Raw genomic sequence first — 15,511 nt, forward strand, 5'->3', positions numbered from 1 at the left:
ACCATGTTTTTTGTTTTCTTAAACGTTAATACAAGATTAAAAATGACATTCAAGCATGACCCTTCCCAAAAAATTGGCAAAATCTGCTGAAATTGGAAACAGCATCTGACAGTTTTAATTGCTCTTATTAATCAATCAAACCGTAAGTGTGCAACATTTTCTTTCCCATGGCACTTAAATTATCATATAATTAAAAGAAATATTCAGATGATTTCATTTCAAAACTAAAACTACACTTCCCTCGTGAAAACATACACAAATAGAAAATGGTGGCTCCGTGAATAGTAAACCACCAATATGTGGGTGATTACTGTACCGTGAAATAGTGCAGTGAATGTGACCAAAAACACATAGAGGCAAATTACCGTAATCACATGTAGTCGCTGTACAGTAGAAGTGCTGTCACTGTATTTTATGAGTTTTTCTCAAACTTCTTTGGAGCCAAGGCACATCGTTTACAGTTTACTTTAGAAAAATCTCACATCGCACATCCACTAAACAAAAATGTCACCATATGTACACACTATATAGACTTGGGCCTGTGTAGCTGAACACTTTGCTATAATTGTGTCGTACGAAGGGCAACAGGTGAATTACACAGGTTAATTTTGCCATCGAGTGGAATAGCATTTCATTGTTCTACCTGTCACTACATCACTGGCATAGATGGATGAACATAGATAATATTTGGAGAAAATAGTCATTTTCAGACCAATTAAGTAGAATTGGGTGATTTTTGGGGCACAGTGGCTGGAAATCAGGAGACTGTCCATGGTGATGCAACACGTTTCTTACTTTGCATGTCCATATGCTGGATTGGTCAAGCAATTTTACAAAGGTTTTCCAGAGGAGACTGGGCAGCAAGCCAACAATGAGCTACAGCAAAGCAAAAACTGGAGTATAAAACTCATTCCTCCCTGTTTATTTTTTTTTTTTTATCTCAGATGAGACTAAGGACATTGAGGAAAAACTGGGACCTACCAACTTCAAAGCGGAGACTGTGGAGTAGAATATTGCAACACACCTTCCTTTTTGAGCTACAAATCTTAAGGCGCTTCTAAGAAAGAAAAAAGTTATCAAAAGAGACACTGCAGGCATTAAGAAAACTGAAGCGCTGCAGCAAAGTGGAGACTAAGGTGCAGCAGGAGCCAGCGTTAAGCAATTAATTTGTCATTTCTAGCCACGTCGCCTCAATCTGGTCAACCAGACTCCAGCAGCGCGTAACAGGACCTAGATAACGGTGGCCACGTTTGCCCGTGGAAAGCCCGGAAAGCGAGTTGACACGAGCTGGTCCCGTGCGGTTGACAATAAGACTTTCCAGAGCTGGGGATTGGCAGGGAGAGATGGTTTGAATTTTTAATTTCTTTGGCACACCCTTCGCCATCGTTGCCCAACCTCCTTCCCCAAACCGAAAGAAAATCTTGGCTCCGCCTGTCCGAGTTAGCATTGCTTCCAAATATACCCCTGAAGTGACTATTGTCCAAGAATTGTCGTGTTGAAAGGTAAACAGGAAGTCGAAGTGTTTTAGTGTATGAAGACGATGACATTCAAGCGCTGTTGTATGGAGACACTACGGTCACTTTAGGTGGGGTCTACAATTAAATACATTTCACTTTGTATTTTATTATATTCCCCACGGCTTTTTTTTTTAAGAATGTTTTTGTATGTTTTTATGTTATGTTGTTTGTATGTTTATGTTGCTTCATGTTTTTTGATGCACTGAATATCACACGGTCAAATTAAAATGGAATTAAGACTGAGTTCACTGCTTAAGTCCTTCTACTATTATTCATGACCTCATCATGGAGAAAAATGATGCCTGTTGCTTACATTCTGGTTCGTTCGTTTGAGTCATCTCAATTTAATATTTTAAAAAGTTTAATAAATTCGGGGTAACAGTGGGAAACTAATGTGCATAGTTGGTTTCCCGGCAATCCTGGCACCAAATATTTTTTATATATGTAATGACAACATCATTAATTAAAAAGTATACCCAAGCTACGCCCCCTCGAAAAGTGGTCACATTTGAATTACGCAATATAAATTTATTATGTGTTGTAATTTAAAGCTTTGATGTTTGAGAATTAAATTCTTGATGTGTTTCAACTAATTTGGGGGCAGATTCAGAATCAGGACCAAAAAAAAACATCTAGAAATCTTTTTAGTCAAGCAATGGGCAAGGAGAGTCTAAACCAAGGCTGCAATTGACCAATCTCTCCACTAGGTAACGCTGTTATGCTTATACTTGTAATTCCATAGAATGATGGGGGTATGTGGGCGATTTTTTTATGTTTAACAATTTATTAAATGTTTTGCTCATGTAATTTTTCACAAGACTAATATTTTAAATTAGATTATGTTAGTGATTGAAAACAATGTAAAGCTGATGATTTTGTTACATATTTGTACAATTAAATTTGAAAAAGGTACAAGAATACCATCCATCCATTATCTATACCGCTTCTCCTCACCAGGGGTGAGCTGGGGCTTATCCCAGCTATCTTCGAGCAGTAGGCGGGGTACACCCGAACTGGTTTCCAGCCAATCGCAGGGCAGACAGACGAACAACCATCCGCGCTCGCACTCATACCTCAGGGGCAATTTAGAGTGTCCAATCAACCTGCCATGCTTGTTTTTGGAATGTGGGATTTAACCGGAGTACCCGGAGGAAACCCACGCAGGCACGGGGAGAACATGCAAACTCCACACAGGATGGCCGGAACCGGAATCAAATCCACGACCTCTGCCCTGTGAGGCCATCGTGCTAACCAGTTGTCCACCATGCCGCGACTAGAATACTGTATATTTAAATTAAAAAAATAATTTAGTTATTATTAATATATATATTTTTTCATTTTTATTCTTTTATTTTTTTCATTATACTGTGCTAATAATTTCAGGATTTAAACACTAATACAGAAAATACTAATTAATAATATTACCTCAATAACTAATAACACTAGTTTGAAAAAAAATTAAAATAGAAACGAGTTACAAATATTTACAATTATATAATGACTGTCATATTTATCAACACGATTATTTTACTTTGGATCTGCATTATATTACAAGTAATATAGATTTTAAAAATTAAATTAATTACACTATAATAAATCCCCAAATGTTATTTTGATTCTCTAAAAAGATTTAAGGCTACGTAGAGCATAAAAAAAATTATCCAAAATGAAATTATTCATATAAAAAAGAGTAATAAATCATTGAATCATTTAAAAACCTATAATAAAAATAAATAATCCCTGCATGAGTGAGCTGTTCCAATGAGCCACGTGTTTTGCAGTGAATACCATCTTACAATTTGAGGTAGTGTGGTTGCGCAAGTGTACACACCCTCATAATTGGGATGTGGCTATGGTCTAAATGAACCAAAAGTATATATATAATAAAAATAAAGCGCTTTGTTACAACTCCAGCGGTTGGAAAATGTGCTATATAAATAGTTATATTGCATAACCAATCACATTCGAGCCTCGCATTAACCCTGAAAAAAGTTAATATGTTCAAGCAGGCTTTTGCTGACATTTGTCATCTTGGTTTGTGGACTTTTTCTTCTCTACTGTATGTCGTGTTTTCCACATGCGTCTGTAGCGCAAGGCGTTATGAAAACACGATGCAAAAAACTCTTATCTGCTCTTCTGTGAACTTCAGTCACAACTTTTACCATTGTCGTCATTAGGAAAAAAAATGAATGGAGGACTTGGAACGCAGAACAGCCGGACGAGCCTCCAGTAGATGTGTTAATATTAGTTAATGATGATGGGGAATTACATTTTACTCGTCATGCTAGTCACATGTTACAGTGGGGACTAGTGGACATAATAGGTTGGGGGGGGTCGTGGTTGGCCTATGACAAGGTTGTTTGTTTGAAGAGTGCTCAATTGAACATTGACTTTTTGACAGTGGCTGGACTTTTGACTCCGGGGGACACAGTAAGAAACGCCTCTCGCGTTGTGTATCATAAAGTGGTTGCAGGGGGCGGGGGTGAAATGCATAAATAACGGAGCCAAACCACATCCTACCTGATCTTTATGGATTACAATCTGCTAATCCTGCCCAGCAACACCTGAGAATCCACATTTCACGTCAGGTAAATCAACAGTTTTTTTTTTTTTTTAAATGGCATTCTTGCACATACTTTAGGCATGCTGAAATTGTTTCTCCTAACTTTTTTGTAGACAAGACACATATTACATTACAAAATATACCACCTCACACTATTGAACAAAATGTACTGCGCATATACTATAATGCCAATATTAATCACAAATTGAAATGTGGACTAGTTTCATTGCAAACTTTTCCATTGCTATTTTCTATGAACGTCAACCAGTTGATATACAGTTCAAATGAATTGGCTCGCTCCCTATAGAGTGGAAGAGCATTCAATTGTTCTGATTGGCACTATATATTGTTGACAGCGAGATGATACAACGCTACATGACAATCATATTCAAAAAGAGAAGAGTTTCACTTCAGGGTGTACTCGCCTTTGTTGCTAGCGGACATTAATGGCTACGTGTGTTGAGTTCTTTGAAATGGAAAGTAAATTTACAGTGCTAAAAGCTGTACACTGACTAGAATCTTTTTCAAGATTCGTTTAGTCTGGCCATAGCCTTGTCTAATAGCAAAAAGTGCTTTGACGCCATCTTGTAAGTAAATTCAAATCTTTATGGGTGAGCAGCAATTATTTTCTGATTTTCGCTATCTGTTGTAGGACTTGGTCGTGATCCCGCTATTCAGAGTATCCTGACTTGCTTGTCTGTGAGACCTCCAGATTGTGGGCGACATGGTAGGGCTGAAACCTTCAGACGTGCCCCCACCTTTAGGGGTGAAGATGGCAAGCGCAGGGGCAGCAGCGTGCATCGCAGACCTCGTCACATTTCCCCTGGACACAGCCAAAGTCAGACTGCAGGTAAGTACCAGCGCGTGTGAGTGTGAGATTACGAGAATTCCCCAAAATACTTTTCTCGACTTCAGATCCAGGGCGAGAAGAAGGTGGCGGCAGCCGAAGGCATCCGCTACAGAGGCGTGTTTGGGACCATCAGCACCATGATCCGCACCGAGGGTCCGCGTTCGCTCTATAACGGGCTGGTGGCAGGCCTGCAGCGGCAGGTGTGCTTTGCCTCGGTGCGAATCGGTCTCTACGACAACGTCAGAGATTTCTACACCGGAGGAACAGAAAGTACGTTTTTATATACTACACGGGCAATAATGAATTACAAGTTGTCATTGTGTGTGTGTGTGTGTGTGTGTGTGTGTGTGCTGGTAAGGAAGTTTGGGATTTTTCTTTTTATTTCATTTTGAGTTTTTTGAAATTCAGTTGCTTTTAATTATAATTTTAGAGCAAATGTGTCAGTTTTTATTTTCTCCAAAAACTTTGGCTTTAGTTTAGTTTTTGTTAATTTTAGCCTTAGCTTTAGTTTTTTGAATAGAGTATGTGTCAAATGCAAGATAAAATGTTTTTTTTAAAAAACAAGGTCACTAGGTATTGTCATAATGTAAACTAAAAAATGAAAAAACAAGGTCACTAGGTATTATCATAATGTAAAATAAAGCTGTCCCAAAATAAATCAATACATTTAAAAGGAACTAATGTTTTCATTTGGTTAGAGGAAATGTTTTTTTCTTTTTGGTAAATTTTCATCAACTCTAATAACCTTGGAACAGACCCAGGAGTGCTTGTGCGCATCCTGGCCGGCTGCACGACGGGCGCCATGGCGGTGTCGTTCGCTCAGCCCACCGATGTGGTCAAAGTGAGGTTCCAGGCTCAGATGAACCTGGACGGCGTTGCGCGGCGCTACAGCGGTACCATGCAGGCCTACAGACACATCTTCCGCAACGAAGGACTGCGTGGACTCTGGAAAGGTGTGTTGCGACTATTACAAAGTAATTGCCGTTTTGGGGTTCATGCTCGGGTGGGATTGTACAGGTTAGCCACGGCAGCGTCTGTACCTCGGTTTTTGGGCCACGTGGGGGGACAATCCAAGACGCTCATTTTGTGCTGTAGCCTATTGAAGCTTCCCCGTAAACATTTTGCAAGCTTTGAAAAATGTTCAGTGGTGGTTCCCCTTTCAAAACAACTTTCTGCTTCTGAGGACATACGAGAACATCCTTTCCAAAATAGCTGACACGAAGAGGACATGAAAACTTTTTAGAATAAACCTTCCAAAAAGTTTTTCAACCACAAACATTTCAGAAAAAAAAATACAAATTTATTAGAAGAAATTAAATTGGGCTCATGATTTTTTCACTGGCCTTCGCATAATACCCAAATGAACAATGCGGTACGCAAAAGCAAGATGGCATTTGCTTGACTTCCTGAAAAGTAGTCATTTCGGAAACCCATTTACCCATTCTGTGATCATCGTAAGATTATTTAAAAAATTGGTTTATTTTCATGATATTTGTGAGTGAAGGAAAGATTACACTTCCGGGTCATTTGCAAAAGCCTCTAACTTCCCTTAAAAGCATAAAACGCCAGTTTCGCGAGACCAAAATTTTCCGGAGTATTGTATATGTATGTATTATTTGGCCTCTAAATGACAGTGATTTGTTTTGGGCGTTTCACGCAAATCTCTGCCATTGCGCTGTTCCCACCAGGAACGTTGCCCAACATCACGAGGAACGCGCTGGTCAACTGCACCGAGCTGGTGACGTACGACATCATCAAGGAGGCCATCCTGCGACGCAAGCTCATGTCAGGTGACGCACGCACCGATGCAGCCCATTGGCCCGGTGCCCTCACGCCCTCCAGCTGATAAGACTGTTGTCGGTGTTGTCTCTCCTCCCCTCCCTCTCCCTACAGACAACCTGCCTTGTCACTTTGTATCGGCTTTCGGTGCTGGTTTTGTCACTACGGTGATCGCCTCCCCGGTGGACGTAGTGAAGACGAGGTACATGAACTCGCCGCCGGGTCAGTACCGCAGCGCTATCAACTGCGCATGGACCATGTTGACCAAAGAGGGTCCAACGGCTTTCTACAAGGGGTGAGTATTTAGTTCCTAAGCCACTAGAGCGCTGGATTGATCATGTACTAGTACGCTCCTCGTGCAAGATAATTCTGTGCACTAGTCAAACAAAAGGTGCCTGGTCCAAGTGCTTTTAATAGTGAGGCAAAACTACGGCACTATAATATTGTGCTTTATAAAAACTTCAAATAATAACCAGAAATAGGTATTGCATTCCAGGGGATGGACACATGGAGGACGAGAATTATTATTATTTTTTTTAAATGAACTAAGCTAGGACGGAATTGGGTTTTTGTTCTTTCATGTTATTGTGCCTGACTGGGTCAAGTACTGCGGGTATAGAATTAAAAAAAAAACCTATATATATATATATATATATATATATATATATATATATATATAAATGTTTGCACTCACTCAGAATGAAATCTTGTCATGATGTTTTGCGAACTAGTCTGTTAACTGAGAGTTCAGCTGAGAGCAAGACTCAAAGTCAGCAAAAACATGGAAGCGATACGCATGGCTGTGTGAAGAAGCAATTGAGAGCCAAAATAAGCATCTTAAGTTGCTAAATTTAATTGCTAAAAAACAATTGTGCTCAAATATCCGTTGCATGTCAAAGTAGGACTTTTCATGCTACAAATGAATATTTTTGTTTTTATTTTGTTTTGTAAATGACAATGTTTTTTCAATTGTTTTTTGGGGTAGTAATTTCCTTAATTTTCATTAAATATGATAGCCAATAGCCATGTTTGAAGTTGGATTCAGTTGCAGGAGACATCGCCACAAGTAAGCGACACACTACTAGTCCACCAGTCACTTGTTGACTCCACAAGTCAACTTAGTGCACAGTGTTTGTACTAGTGTGCGGAAATGTAAAAAAAAATAAAATAATTAGCACTGGTTAAGACAGGTGAGTAGTGTGCTGAATTGTCTAACTGGTGAGGAAAAGAGGCGTGTACTAGTACATGGGAAATTCAGCGGAATTCCAAATACTAAATGACCTCTCACAACTCTATCCTACCATCTCATAATTTTTTCTTTTGTGTCTTTTAGCTTTGTGCCGTCCTTCCTGAGACTCGGCTCGTGGAACGTTGTCATGTTCGTCTCCTTTGAGCAAATCAAGCGTGCTATGATGGTGACCAAGAAGCGCTTTGACACCTCCAACTGAGTCTGAATGCACTGGACACAGCATTAGGTGCACTCAATACACCTCTGTGAAATGATGGGGTGATCAAATCATTTAATAATTAAGTTTATAAGGAAGTAAATGTAATAATAAAAGGATATTTTTTCCACATTGAATATTATTAGAAAAAAAAATATATAATTTATTTAATATCTTTTTAACGAATTCAGAAAGAGAATATGTTGAACAGGACTTTTGTTCTCAATATTTTGCATGGCTGAATTTAATATGCAATTCAAAATTGATTAAAGGTGAGTATAACAATTTTATATTCTAAAATAATTATTTAGATATCTTTTGAGGAACATATTTATGATGCCTACAAGAAAAAAAAGCGTTAATAATTATATATAATGGAATGATAGAATACAGTGGTGCCCGAAATATATGGTAAGTATACATATAAAATATAATAATATTTCATACGCTAAACAATCCCATGTGCTGAACAATTAATAATCGCATTTAATAAATTAACATTTAAAATGATGAAACACAAGTAGAGTAAAATGTGTTTGTATAGTTTCAAATAACATAATAGCCCAGTAATTTGTTTCTTAACTGTAGAATTAGTTCAGTCCTGAGCTGTTCCATATCTACAAAAAAAAAAAAAATAATTGAAGGCGCCTTGTGCTCATCTATGCTCTACGACATGCCTTTTTAATAGTATCAAGGTATTTCTTGATTTTATTTGCAACCATTTTGTTTTATTTTACAAAACACAAAACAGTATTTCTTCTAAGAGATCAAATAAAAAAGAAAAAGAACAAATAAATAAATAAAAGTGCACCTGATGTTGTGTCCAGCGAGTGTGATGCACTTTGTATGAGGGGTGGGGTGGTGTTTGTTCACATTTGCACTTTAAGTTGTCCAACTCTGCCCAAATGTCCATTGTACTCACATGTAAATGTAATGTTTATATGAAGAATAATATATAAACAAAGTTCACCTCGTTTACACTCTGCTACGTGTGCCTTTATTGTGCAATTTAGTTTCCAACAGGATGGATGTACACAGCGCGCATAATAAAACAATGTCTTTCCAAAACAAAAAACATTGGTCACATTATTATGGACATTAAAGTCGAAATCCTGAGCTTGCCAAGTAAATGTTATTTTGTGTTATATGTATGATTAATATTATTGGTTAGTTGACCATTTTGCACTGTTGAAGTGTCTTTGGACCTTAATCATCATCTTCCTCCTCCCAATATGGCTGTTACCTCTCATTTCCAGAGGTTTGTGCTTGCGTCTTGCTCATACCGCAACAAGGCGGGTGTCGTGTTAGGTTCAGGACGGGGCGCTCAGTGTGAGAGACACTTGCGGATCCTCCAGGAGGGTCCGGACGACGTGGTGGAACTTCTCTCTGTACTGGTTGAACAGCATGATGCTTTCAGGTTCCTCCGCAAGCCAGAATTTATCAAACTCAAATGCCAGATAGCCTGCAGTGGCAGATGAGCAAAAATCAAGACAAATTGCACTGAATTGAGTCACACACAATTTATTTCAATGCAAACCACAAGAGGACATTTCAAGCAACTTAATGCACGCATTTAGAGTTTAGAGTATTCCACAAACATGGTTAGTAATCGGGCTGCCCAGATTAGTCGACTAATCACAGCGACGTCGTAAACTAACTATGGTTATAAAGAGCAGCTGCTTGCTGGTGCGACATGCCACAATTTACATAAGGTCCAATAAGTCGACTATCAAAATAATCGTTTGTGGCAGCCCTAGTTAGTGATAAAAAAAAATATTTGAAAAATTGTCAATATGTGAGTACATTTTATTATCTCATTAACAGCACACTGATTTTTGTACATGGATGATGGACGCCGGGCTGTTTTCCAGCATTCCATCAAAATGTTGCGCAAAAATTCTGCGTCCCCCACCTGAAAATCGGACGATATGTAGCAGAGGACGCTAGTTGGCCTGCAGACATCCAGCACTTTTTTTTTTCATGCCATGAATTATATTTTATATCATCCATATGACGCTTAATTTCTTCCAAACTCACTCAAAGCAACCGAGTCGCATCTCTTAAGTTTGGTGTACTCACAGTAAAGCTGATGAAAGTGTCGTAGCTGGGGGGCACCCGGCACCGTGTTGTAGAAATGAGCTTTGAGAGCGCCACTCTTCAGCAAGCTGTACGCCATCTCAGTCAGGTTGATCCCCACGATGGCGTAAGAGTAACTGGGACACATAGCAAGTACCGTATGGGATGGCGTTTCCAGGCAGTGGGAAAAAAGGTTGCAATGGCACACCATTGAGTTTTACACACGGTTCAGACAAAATTGAAGCATTAGAGCACAGAAGATCAATTATTGCCCGCCTTTGACTTTTGTTCAGCTGGTTTTAGTTTCTCTCCAAGACTGAACCTTGGCCACAATTAGATCAAACCCACAAGTAATTGATGCCCCCAATGAAGGTTTATAATTGACTACAGATGCTACGAGATGGGGCGGTCGCCAAGACAAAATGAAAGGTGCTTATGTCTCACCCCAATTTGGGATGGTTGGCATGAGACAGGACCAGGCGAGCTTCTTGTGTGTAGTGTTCACTGAAGAAGCTGTGAAAGAAGCAGAAAAATGAAAGATCAAAACAGGTTAGCAGAAAAAAAGCCCGTAAAATGTCTGCCCTTTCGCTCACAGAAGGTTTGTGAGGCCCAGCACGCCCATTCCTCGGAAATCCGTCTTGGGGTCGTCCCCTTGGAAGCCGATGTCCCCCCACTGCTTGGTCACTCTGGACTCCAGCGGGACGCTCGGCATAAGCAACTCCCAAAGCTGAGTGATGTACAATTTGTTAAGTGGTGGGACGGTACAAAGTTCGGAATTGGATCACAATTACGTGACGGACTTTTCCCGAGTGCTACCATTTGAGACTTCAGTGTTCTTTAACAGACTTCGATAAGCATTTAAAAAGAAATAATAAATCTGTTAAGATTTGGAAAATAGGCGTGTGTGTGTGATGCATCGCCACTGTTCTCCTATGGCCAATATTATTTTTAATTGGAATAAAAATTCTACGATTTTGAAGTTCCAAGTTTTGTTTTGGTGCCGTTTCATTTTATTGTCATGCTCTCGTTTCAATTTGGCCACCGGCGCTACCCCGGAGTGGATTAGTTGTGTGCATCTTTACTGTTCATACCTTCAACAGCACGGCCTCATGTTGAGGGTTGTCAGGGCAGAACGCTTCCTTCCTGACGTCTTCCACAGACACGTACAGGCTCTTGTATCCCGTTATCTGCCGGAGCGACGTGTACAGGCTTTCCTTGAAACTAGACGGAAGGAAGTGCAGCAGGTGTGTTATGTGATCACTTGACTGCTCCGTTTCTTAAAGAGTGTGGCCTTACAGGGCATTTGTCTGCACTTTGATGTTCTTCTCCTTCATTATTTGCTCCACGTGGTTTCCCAAGTGCTCCTCGCTGCTTTCCACAGCACCTTGTAGAAGCTACACAGAAGAAGAAAGAGTAAGGGAAAACAAAAAGAGGAAAGAATTATGTTATTATAATTGTTATTATCTCCGTTCTCTCCATCATTGTTTGTTCCTTCTGCAATTCGTGGCAAAGAACTTTGCTCTGCAATTTGTATTGTGCGATACTTTTTTTACACCATTGGCTTTTGCTCATTGATGATATTTTGTTACAAAGTGTGTTGTCAAAGTTTATTTGATGAAAAATAAATCTTTATGTTAAATTGATCTTTTATTAACCACAAAAAAAAAAAACACAAAAGTACTGAAAATTGTTACTTTTTGTTGGGTAGTACCAGGAAGCGGGAATCTGTACTCTACGCATCCCCCATGTCTTGCAAGAACCATTATTCATATTCGAAACTAATTACTATCAAGGTGTAACAAGACCACAAAACGAAAACAAATCAGGAAGGGTCCTGTTTGCAATGCAGACCTTTTCACCATTGATAATTGTGGTATTGTGACATGGCCATGTATTATCTAGACTTGACCAATAGTGAAACCGTTCAAACCGAGCAATCTGCTTACCTTGCTCTTTGAAGACTTCAAGGAGTATTCTGCAATGGCACAGACATTATCATGACACACTAGCTCAAAATCAACAGTGGGGGGCGGGGGAGCGTTATCTCTGGTGTCGGCCTGAAAACTATGCCCAAATTTGATCAATTTTATATTTTTGAGTATTATTAATTGTTCTCCCATTTCTTTTTTAAACAAATTGCTGACCAATCTAAAGTGTTGATAAATAGTTGCTTTGGTTGACGGATTTAATGTTAATCATTCACAATCATGCCATTTTTTAAGTTTCCTGAAAAATTAGGGTTCTGGAGCCGCAAGGTTTCAGCCCGTCACCAGCGATATACAACTAAAACAATTATTTCTACCTGTATTCATTGTTCTGGCCGCCCCTGGCCCGTATCCCGAGCATATCCTCTGCAGCTCACATGTCCCCGCTGCCTGCCTGATGAGCCACTTGAGCCAGTACCTCAAGTAAGTTGTATACACGTACTGCCAGATGTACGCAAGCATGCTTCCTGCAATTCCAATAGAGAAAAATACTTAACAAGTAAATATGAAGTGACTCAAATCAAAGGCACAGCATTGAAATTGGGGTTACCACAGTTAACAAACAGTGATAAAATCCCATATTTGGGTGAATAATGTACAGGGTAAAAAAACAAAACTAAACAAAAAAACATTATGAAAGAATTAGTGTAATCTTTTATTATTATTCCTAATTTAAACATTGAAGGCTAGTTTAGTTATATTTTTGGTGTGCATTATTAAGCAGTAATATTTCTGTTGTTAAAACTATTTTTTGCAAAAATCTTAATTAAATTCATTATAGGGAAACTTGATAGAGCTTAACATTGGCATTTATATAATAGGTTTGCATGCAAAAATGACATCAGTACCAAAATGCAAAATACATTTTGGGGCCAGTTGTATTTTGACATTATTAGCGGCATATTTAATATGACTTTGAATGGGCAAATTGTGATCAGTCCCTGTCACGTGACTGCCACCAATATATGGACGAATGAGACTAGCGCGGCCATATCCCTTATTTTTAGGGCACGGTTTTAAAATCTTGATTTATTCACTGATTTCGCCAAAATAAATAGATAAAATAGAAAACACAAGCTAATATAATTTTCTTGAAAAAATAATATAAAATTGAGCTTATTATTGAAAAATGGACCACCCTGGCTGGATGATCCTAGTTGTAGCTGAGCAAAAATGAGCATGCAAAGTTTCTACCAAACCTTATTAAAAAAAAATAATAATAAAAATAATCTATTCACACGCGAATATTTATTTGTTGTTTATTTTTTTACTACCAAGCAGTAATATTTCCTACGTTAAACCAACAAAGCGCCTTAAATATTTAGTTATTACATCAATGTGTTTCACTGTGGCATGCGCAGCAAATTTGAGCTAGCCCTTTACGCTAATTCATTGCTAACAAACAAACATTGAGCTGATACAAACGCCGTTGTGTCAATCGCTCATCGCTTTCACTGTCCGTCTACGCAAACAAAGCAGCGATCGTGTCACTTGCGGAGAAATCTACGAGTCAACTATGCGGCTTCGTTCTGACATGTTATGACAGCGAAAGCGTCGTCCGGACAACAGGTGAGGGTTGTCACCCGAGCGAGCCAAACTAGTGAGCGTCACTAACTCAGAAGCCTGCTTGACACCAGTCACAACTAGCAAGAGTTTTCATTAAATTTAGTTTGTCTTACACTTCGTATTTTCCTATAATTAAACAAATTAAACGTGTCCAAAGCTGATCTTGAACTACCATCCAGAGTCGATGAATCTGCAGTCATAAGTGCTAGCACAATTTTCGGCAAAAGCACGTCGTCGTGGCGACACTTCCTGTTGCAGCTGAAGTTACCGGAAGTAGTTTCTTTGACCTGCCTGCGTTCTGTGAGGCTAGGCTCGTGGGGGCAAAATCTCAGCACACTGCATGGTTGTGAAAGTCGCAAAAGCAAAAATACCAGAGTTGCATGCTTTGTTATTGAATTATTGCTAATTTATGTTATACTCGATGTTAAACGCTTTGCGGAAGCTGCCGTTGTTGCGAAATGCTCAATACAAATAGTTATATGGCTGTTTTTTTTAAACCTTTATTACACATGTTGTGAAATAAAGATGTCCTGAAGATGCGCTATAAAAACACTGTTATCTTGTATTGTATTGTATCGTATTGTATTCACACAATGCAATATACTAAACTCACAATGGCAGAAAAAAAACAATTGTGTTTGTACATTAAGTCGAGTCAAGAAGCACCCCCTTGTGGTGTGAAAGTGTAGCTACGGAGCTACACACTCTCCAGACAGGCATTACCAAATCGCCACACGCATTTGGGAGTTGTCCACGGCAGGACTGTAGCAAAAGTCACATGTACGAATGCAGCCAATCAAGAGGCCCAGTGTTAATCGATCGCGCGCTTACGTGGAATTTCTGTACGCATTAAATTATGTGTTTGTGCATACATTTCAATGTACACGTTTGCAGATTTTTGTCACATATTTGTGACTTCAATCACGCATTTGTAGATTCATGTTACACATTTGTGACTGTGGTTACAGATACGGATTCTTTTCACATATTTGTGGATTGAAATACACATTTCTAAATGGTTTAGCAACAATAATGGCCCCCAAAGAACAGTCATGTCCATCACTATCTTACAGTGAGCTTCTCGTCCTCCTCCTTCTTCTTCACCGCCATTCTTCTTTCTCCTTCTGCACGAACATGCCCAATAACATTGGGTGGTTGAAGATGAATAATTTAAGTTTGGCTTTAATTTCCTGAAGAAGACGAGGACTTCCCGGTAAAATTACATTTCATCATTTCATTGTGTTATACTCACTTTATATATTTATTTATTTTTTTGTCAAAACGTTTTATGGCTCCTTGTTTTTTTTTTTGCTTTGTTTTTTTTTTCTTGTGGGCGACGGTCAAAATGGTTCTTGTGAGTACAAAAGGCTGCCGACTCTACACAAGATGTGACCTTCACTTTGAGCATAAGTTGAAGCCTTAACTGTTGCTTGAAACCTTACTTTCAAAGGCATACAGAATGAGGCAAGTGTTGTTGTTAAAACTTTATTGCAGATTAGTATCATTGACACATCCAGTCCAATCCAACTTTATGTAGAAAGCACTTCAAAAGCAATACTGTTGACCAATGTGTTGTACACAAATCAAAGGACGAAAAAAGCACAAATAGGCCAAAAATAAAAGGGCACACGGATAACTAAACATAAAAAAAAAGTAGTACTGTTGACTGAAAATGACATAACAGTTGCTCGGGGCTCAGGTAACGACCAATCACGGCTCAGCTTCAGAAA

At 39.0% G+C, this 15,511-nt stretch overlaps 2 protein-coding genes across 4 annotated transcripts; one reads left to right on the forward strand and one right to left on the reverse strand.

Moving 5' to 3' along the window:
- Positions 1–3,838: 3,838 nt before the first annotated feature.
- ucp1 (uncoupling protein 1) lies at positions 3,839–9,132 on the forward strand. 2 transcript variants are annotated; one of them, XM_088302445.1, is made up of 7 exons: positions 3,839–4,105; positions 4,793–4,930; positions 4,996–5,200; positions 5,686–5,883; positions 6,619–6,720; positions 6,824–7,004; positions 8,043–9,132. In XM_088302445.1, the coding sequence occupies exons 2-7, from the start codon at positions 4,805–4,807 to the stop codon at positions 8,155–8,157; spliced, it is 927 nt and encodes a 308-aa protein (XP_088158571.1). In that variant the 5' UTR covers positions 3,839–4,105; positions 4,793–4,804; the 3' UTR covers positions 8,158–9,132. The 2 variants fall into 2 exon arrangements, with proteins under 2 accessions (XP_088158571.1, XP_088158569.1); XM_088302443.1 differs by having other exon boundaries at positions 3,843–4,105; positions 4,733–4,930.
- Positions 8,738–14,081, reverse strand: elmod2 (ELMO/CED-12 domain containing 2). 2 transcript variants are annotated; one of them, XM_088302446.1, is made up of 9 exons: positions 13,954–14,081; positions 12,533–12,682; positions 12,177–12,205; positions 11,527–11,624; positions 11,322–11,451; positions 10,824–10,957; positions 10,675–10,743; positions 10,234–10,367; positions 8,738–9,616 (listed from the first exon to the last, which is right to left on the reverse strand). In XM_088302446.1, the coding sequence occupies exons 1-9, from the start codon at positions 13,979–13,981 to the stop codon at positions 9,465–9,467; spliced, it is 924 nt and encodes a 307-aa protein (XP_088158572.1). In that variant the 5' UTR covers positions 13,982–14,081; the 3' UTR covers positions 8,738–9,464. The 2 variants fall into 2 exon arrangements, with proteins under 2 accessions (XP_088158572.1, XP_088158573.1); XM_088302447.1 differs by having other exon boundaries at positions 13,895–14,032.
- Positions 14,082–15,511: the final 1,430 nt, after the last annotated feature.

Source organism: Idiotropiscis lumnitzeri, chromosome 8 (assembly GCF_059441095.1).
Source record: "Idiotropiscis lumnitzeri isolate Australia: NSW breed Sydney's pygmy pipehorse chromosome 8, RoL_Ilum_1.0, whole genome shotgun sequence".
NCBI lineage: Eukaryota > Metazoa > Chordata > Actinopteri > Syngnathiformes > Syngnathidae > Idiotropiscis > Idiotropiscis lumnitzeri.

What these genes read in the sequence shown, in the direction of transcription:
- ucp1 (XM_088302445.1), top strand. Translation starts at nt 4,805, where the DNA reads ATGGTAGGGCTGAAACCTTCAGACGTGCCCCCACCTTTAGGGGTGAAG. An exon ending in CAGCCAAAGTCAGACTGCAG is followed by an intron (nt 4,931 to 4,995) that starts GTAAGTACCAGC and finishes TCTCGACTTCAG; the next exon opens with ATCCAGGGCGAGAAGAAGGT. An exon ending in CTACACCGGAGGAACAGAAA is followed by an intron (nt 5,201 to 5,685) that starts GTACGTTTTTAT and finishes ACCTTGGAACAG; the next exon opens with ACCCAGGAGTGCTTGTGCGC.
- elmod2 (XM_088302446.1), bottom strand. Translation starts at nt 13,981, where the DNA reads ATGACTGCAGATTCATCGACTCTGGATG. An exon ending in AGATTCATCGACTCTGGATG is followed by an intron (nt 12,683 to 13,953) that starts GTAGTTCAAGAT and finishes TTGGAATTGCAG; the next exon opens with GAAGCATGCTTGCGTACATC. An exon ending in TGAAGTCTTCAAAGAGCAAG is followed by an intron (nt 11,625 to 12,176) that starts GTAAGCAGATTG and finishes TCTTCTGTGTAG; the next exon opens with CTTCTACAAGGTGCTGTGGA.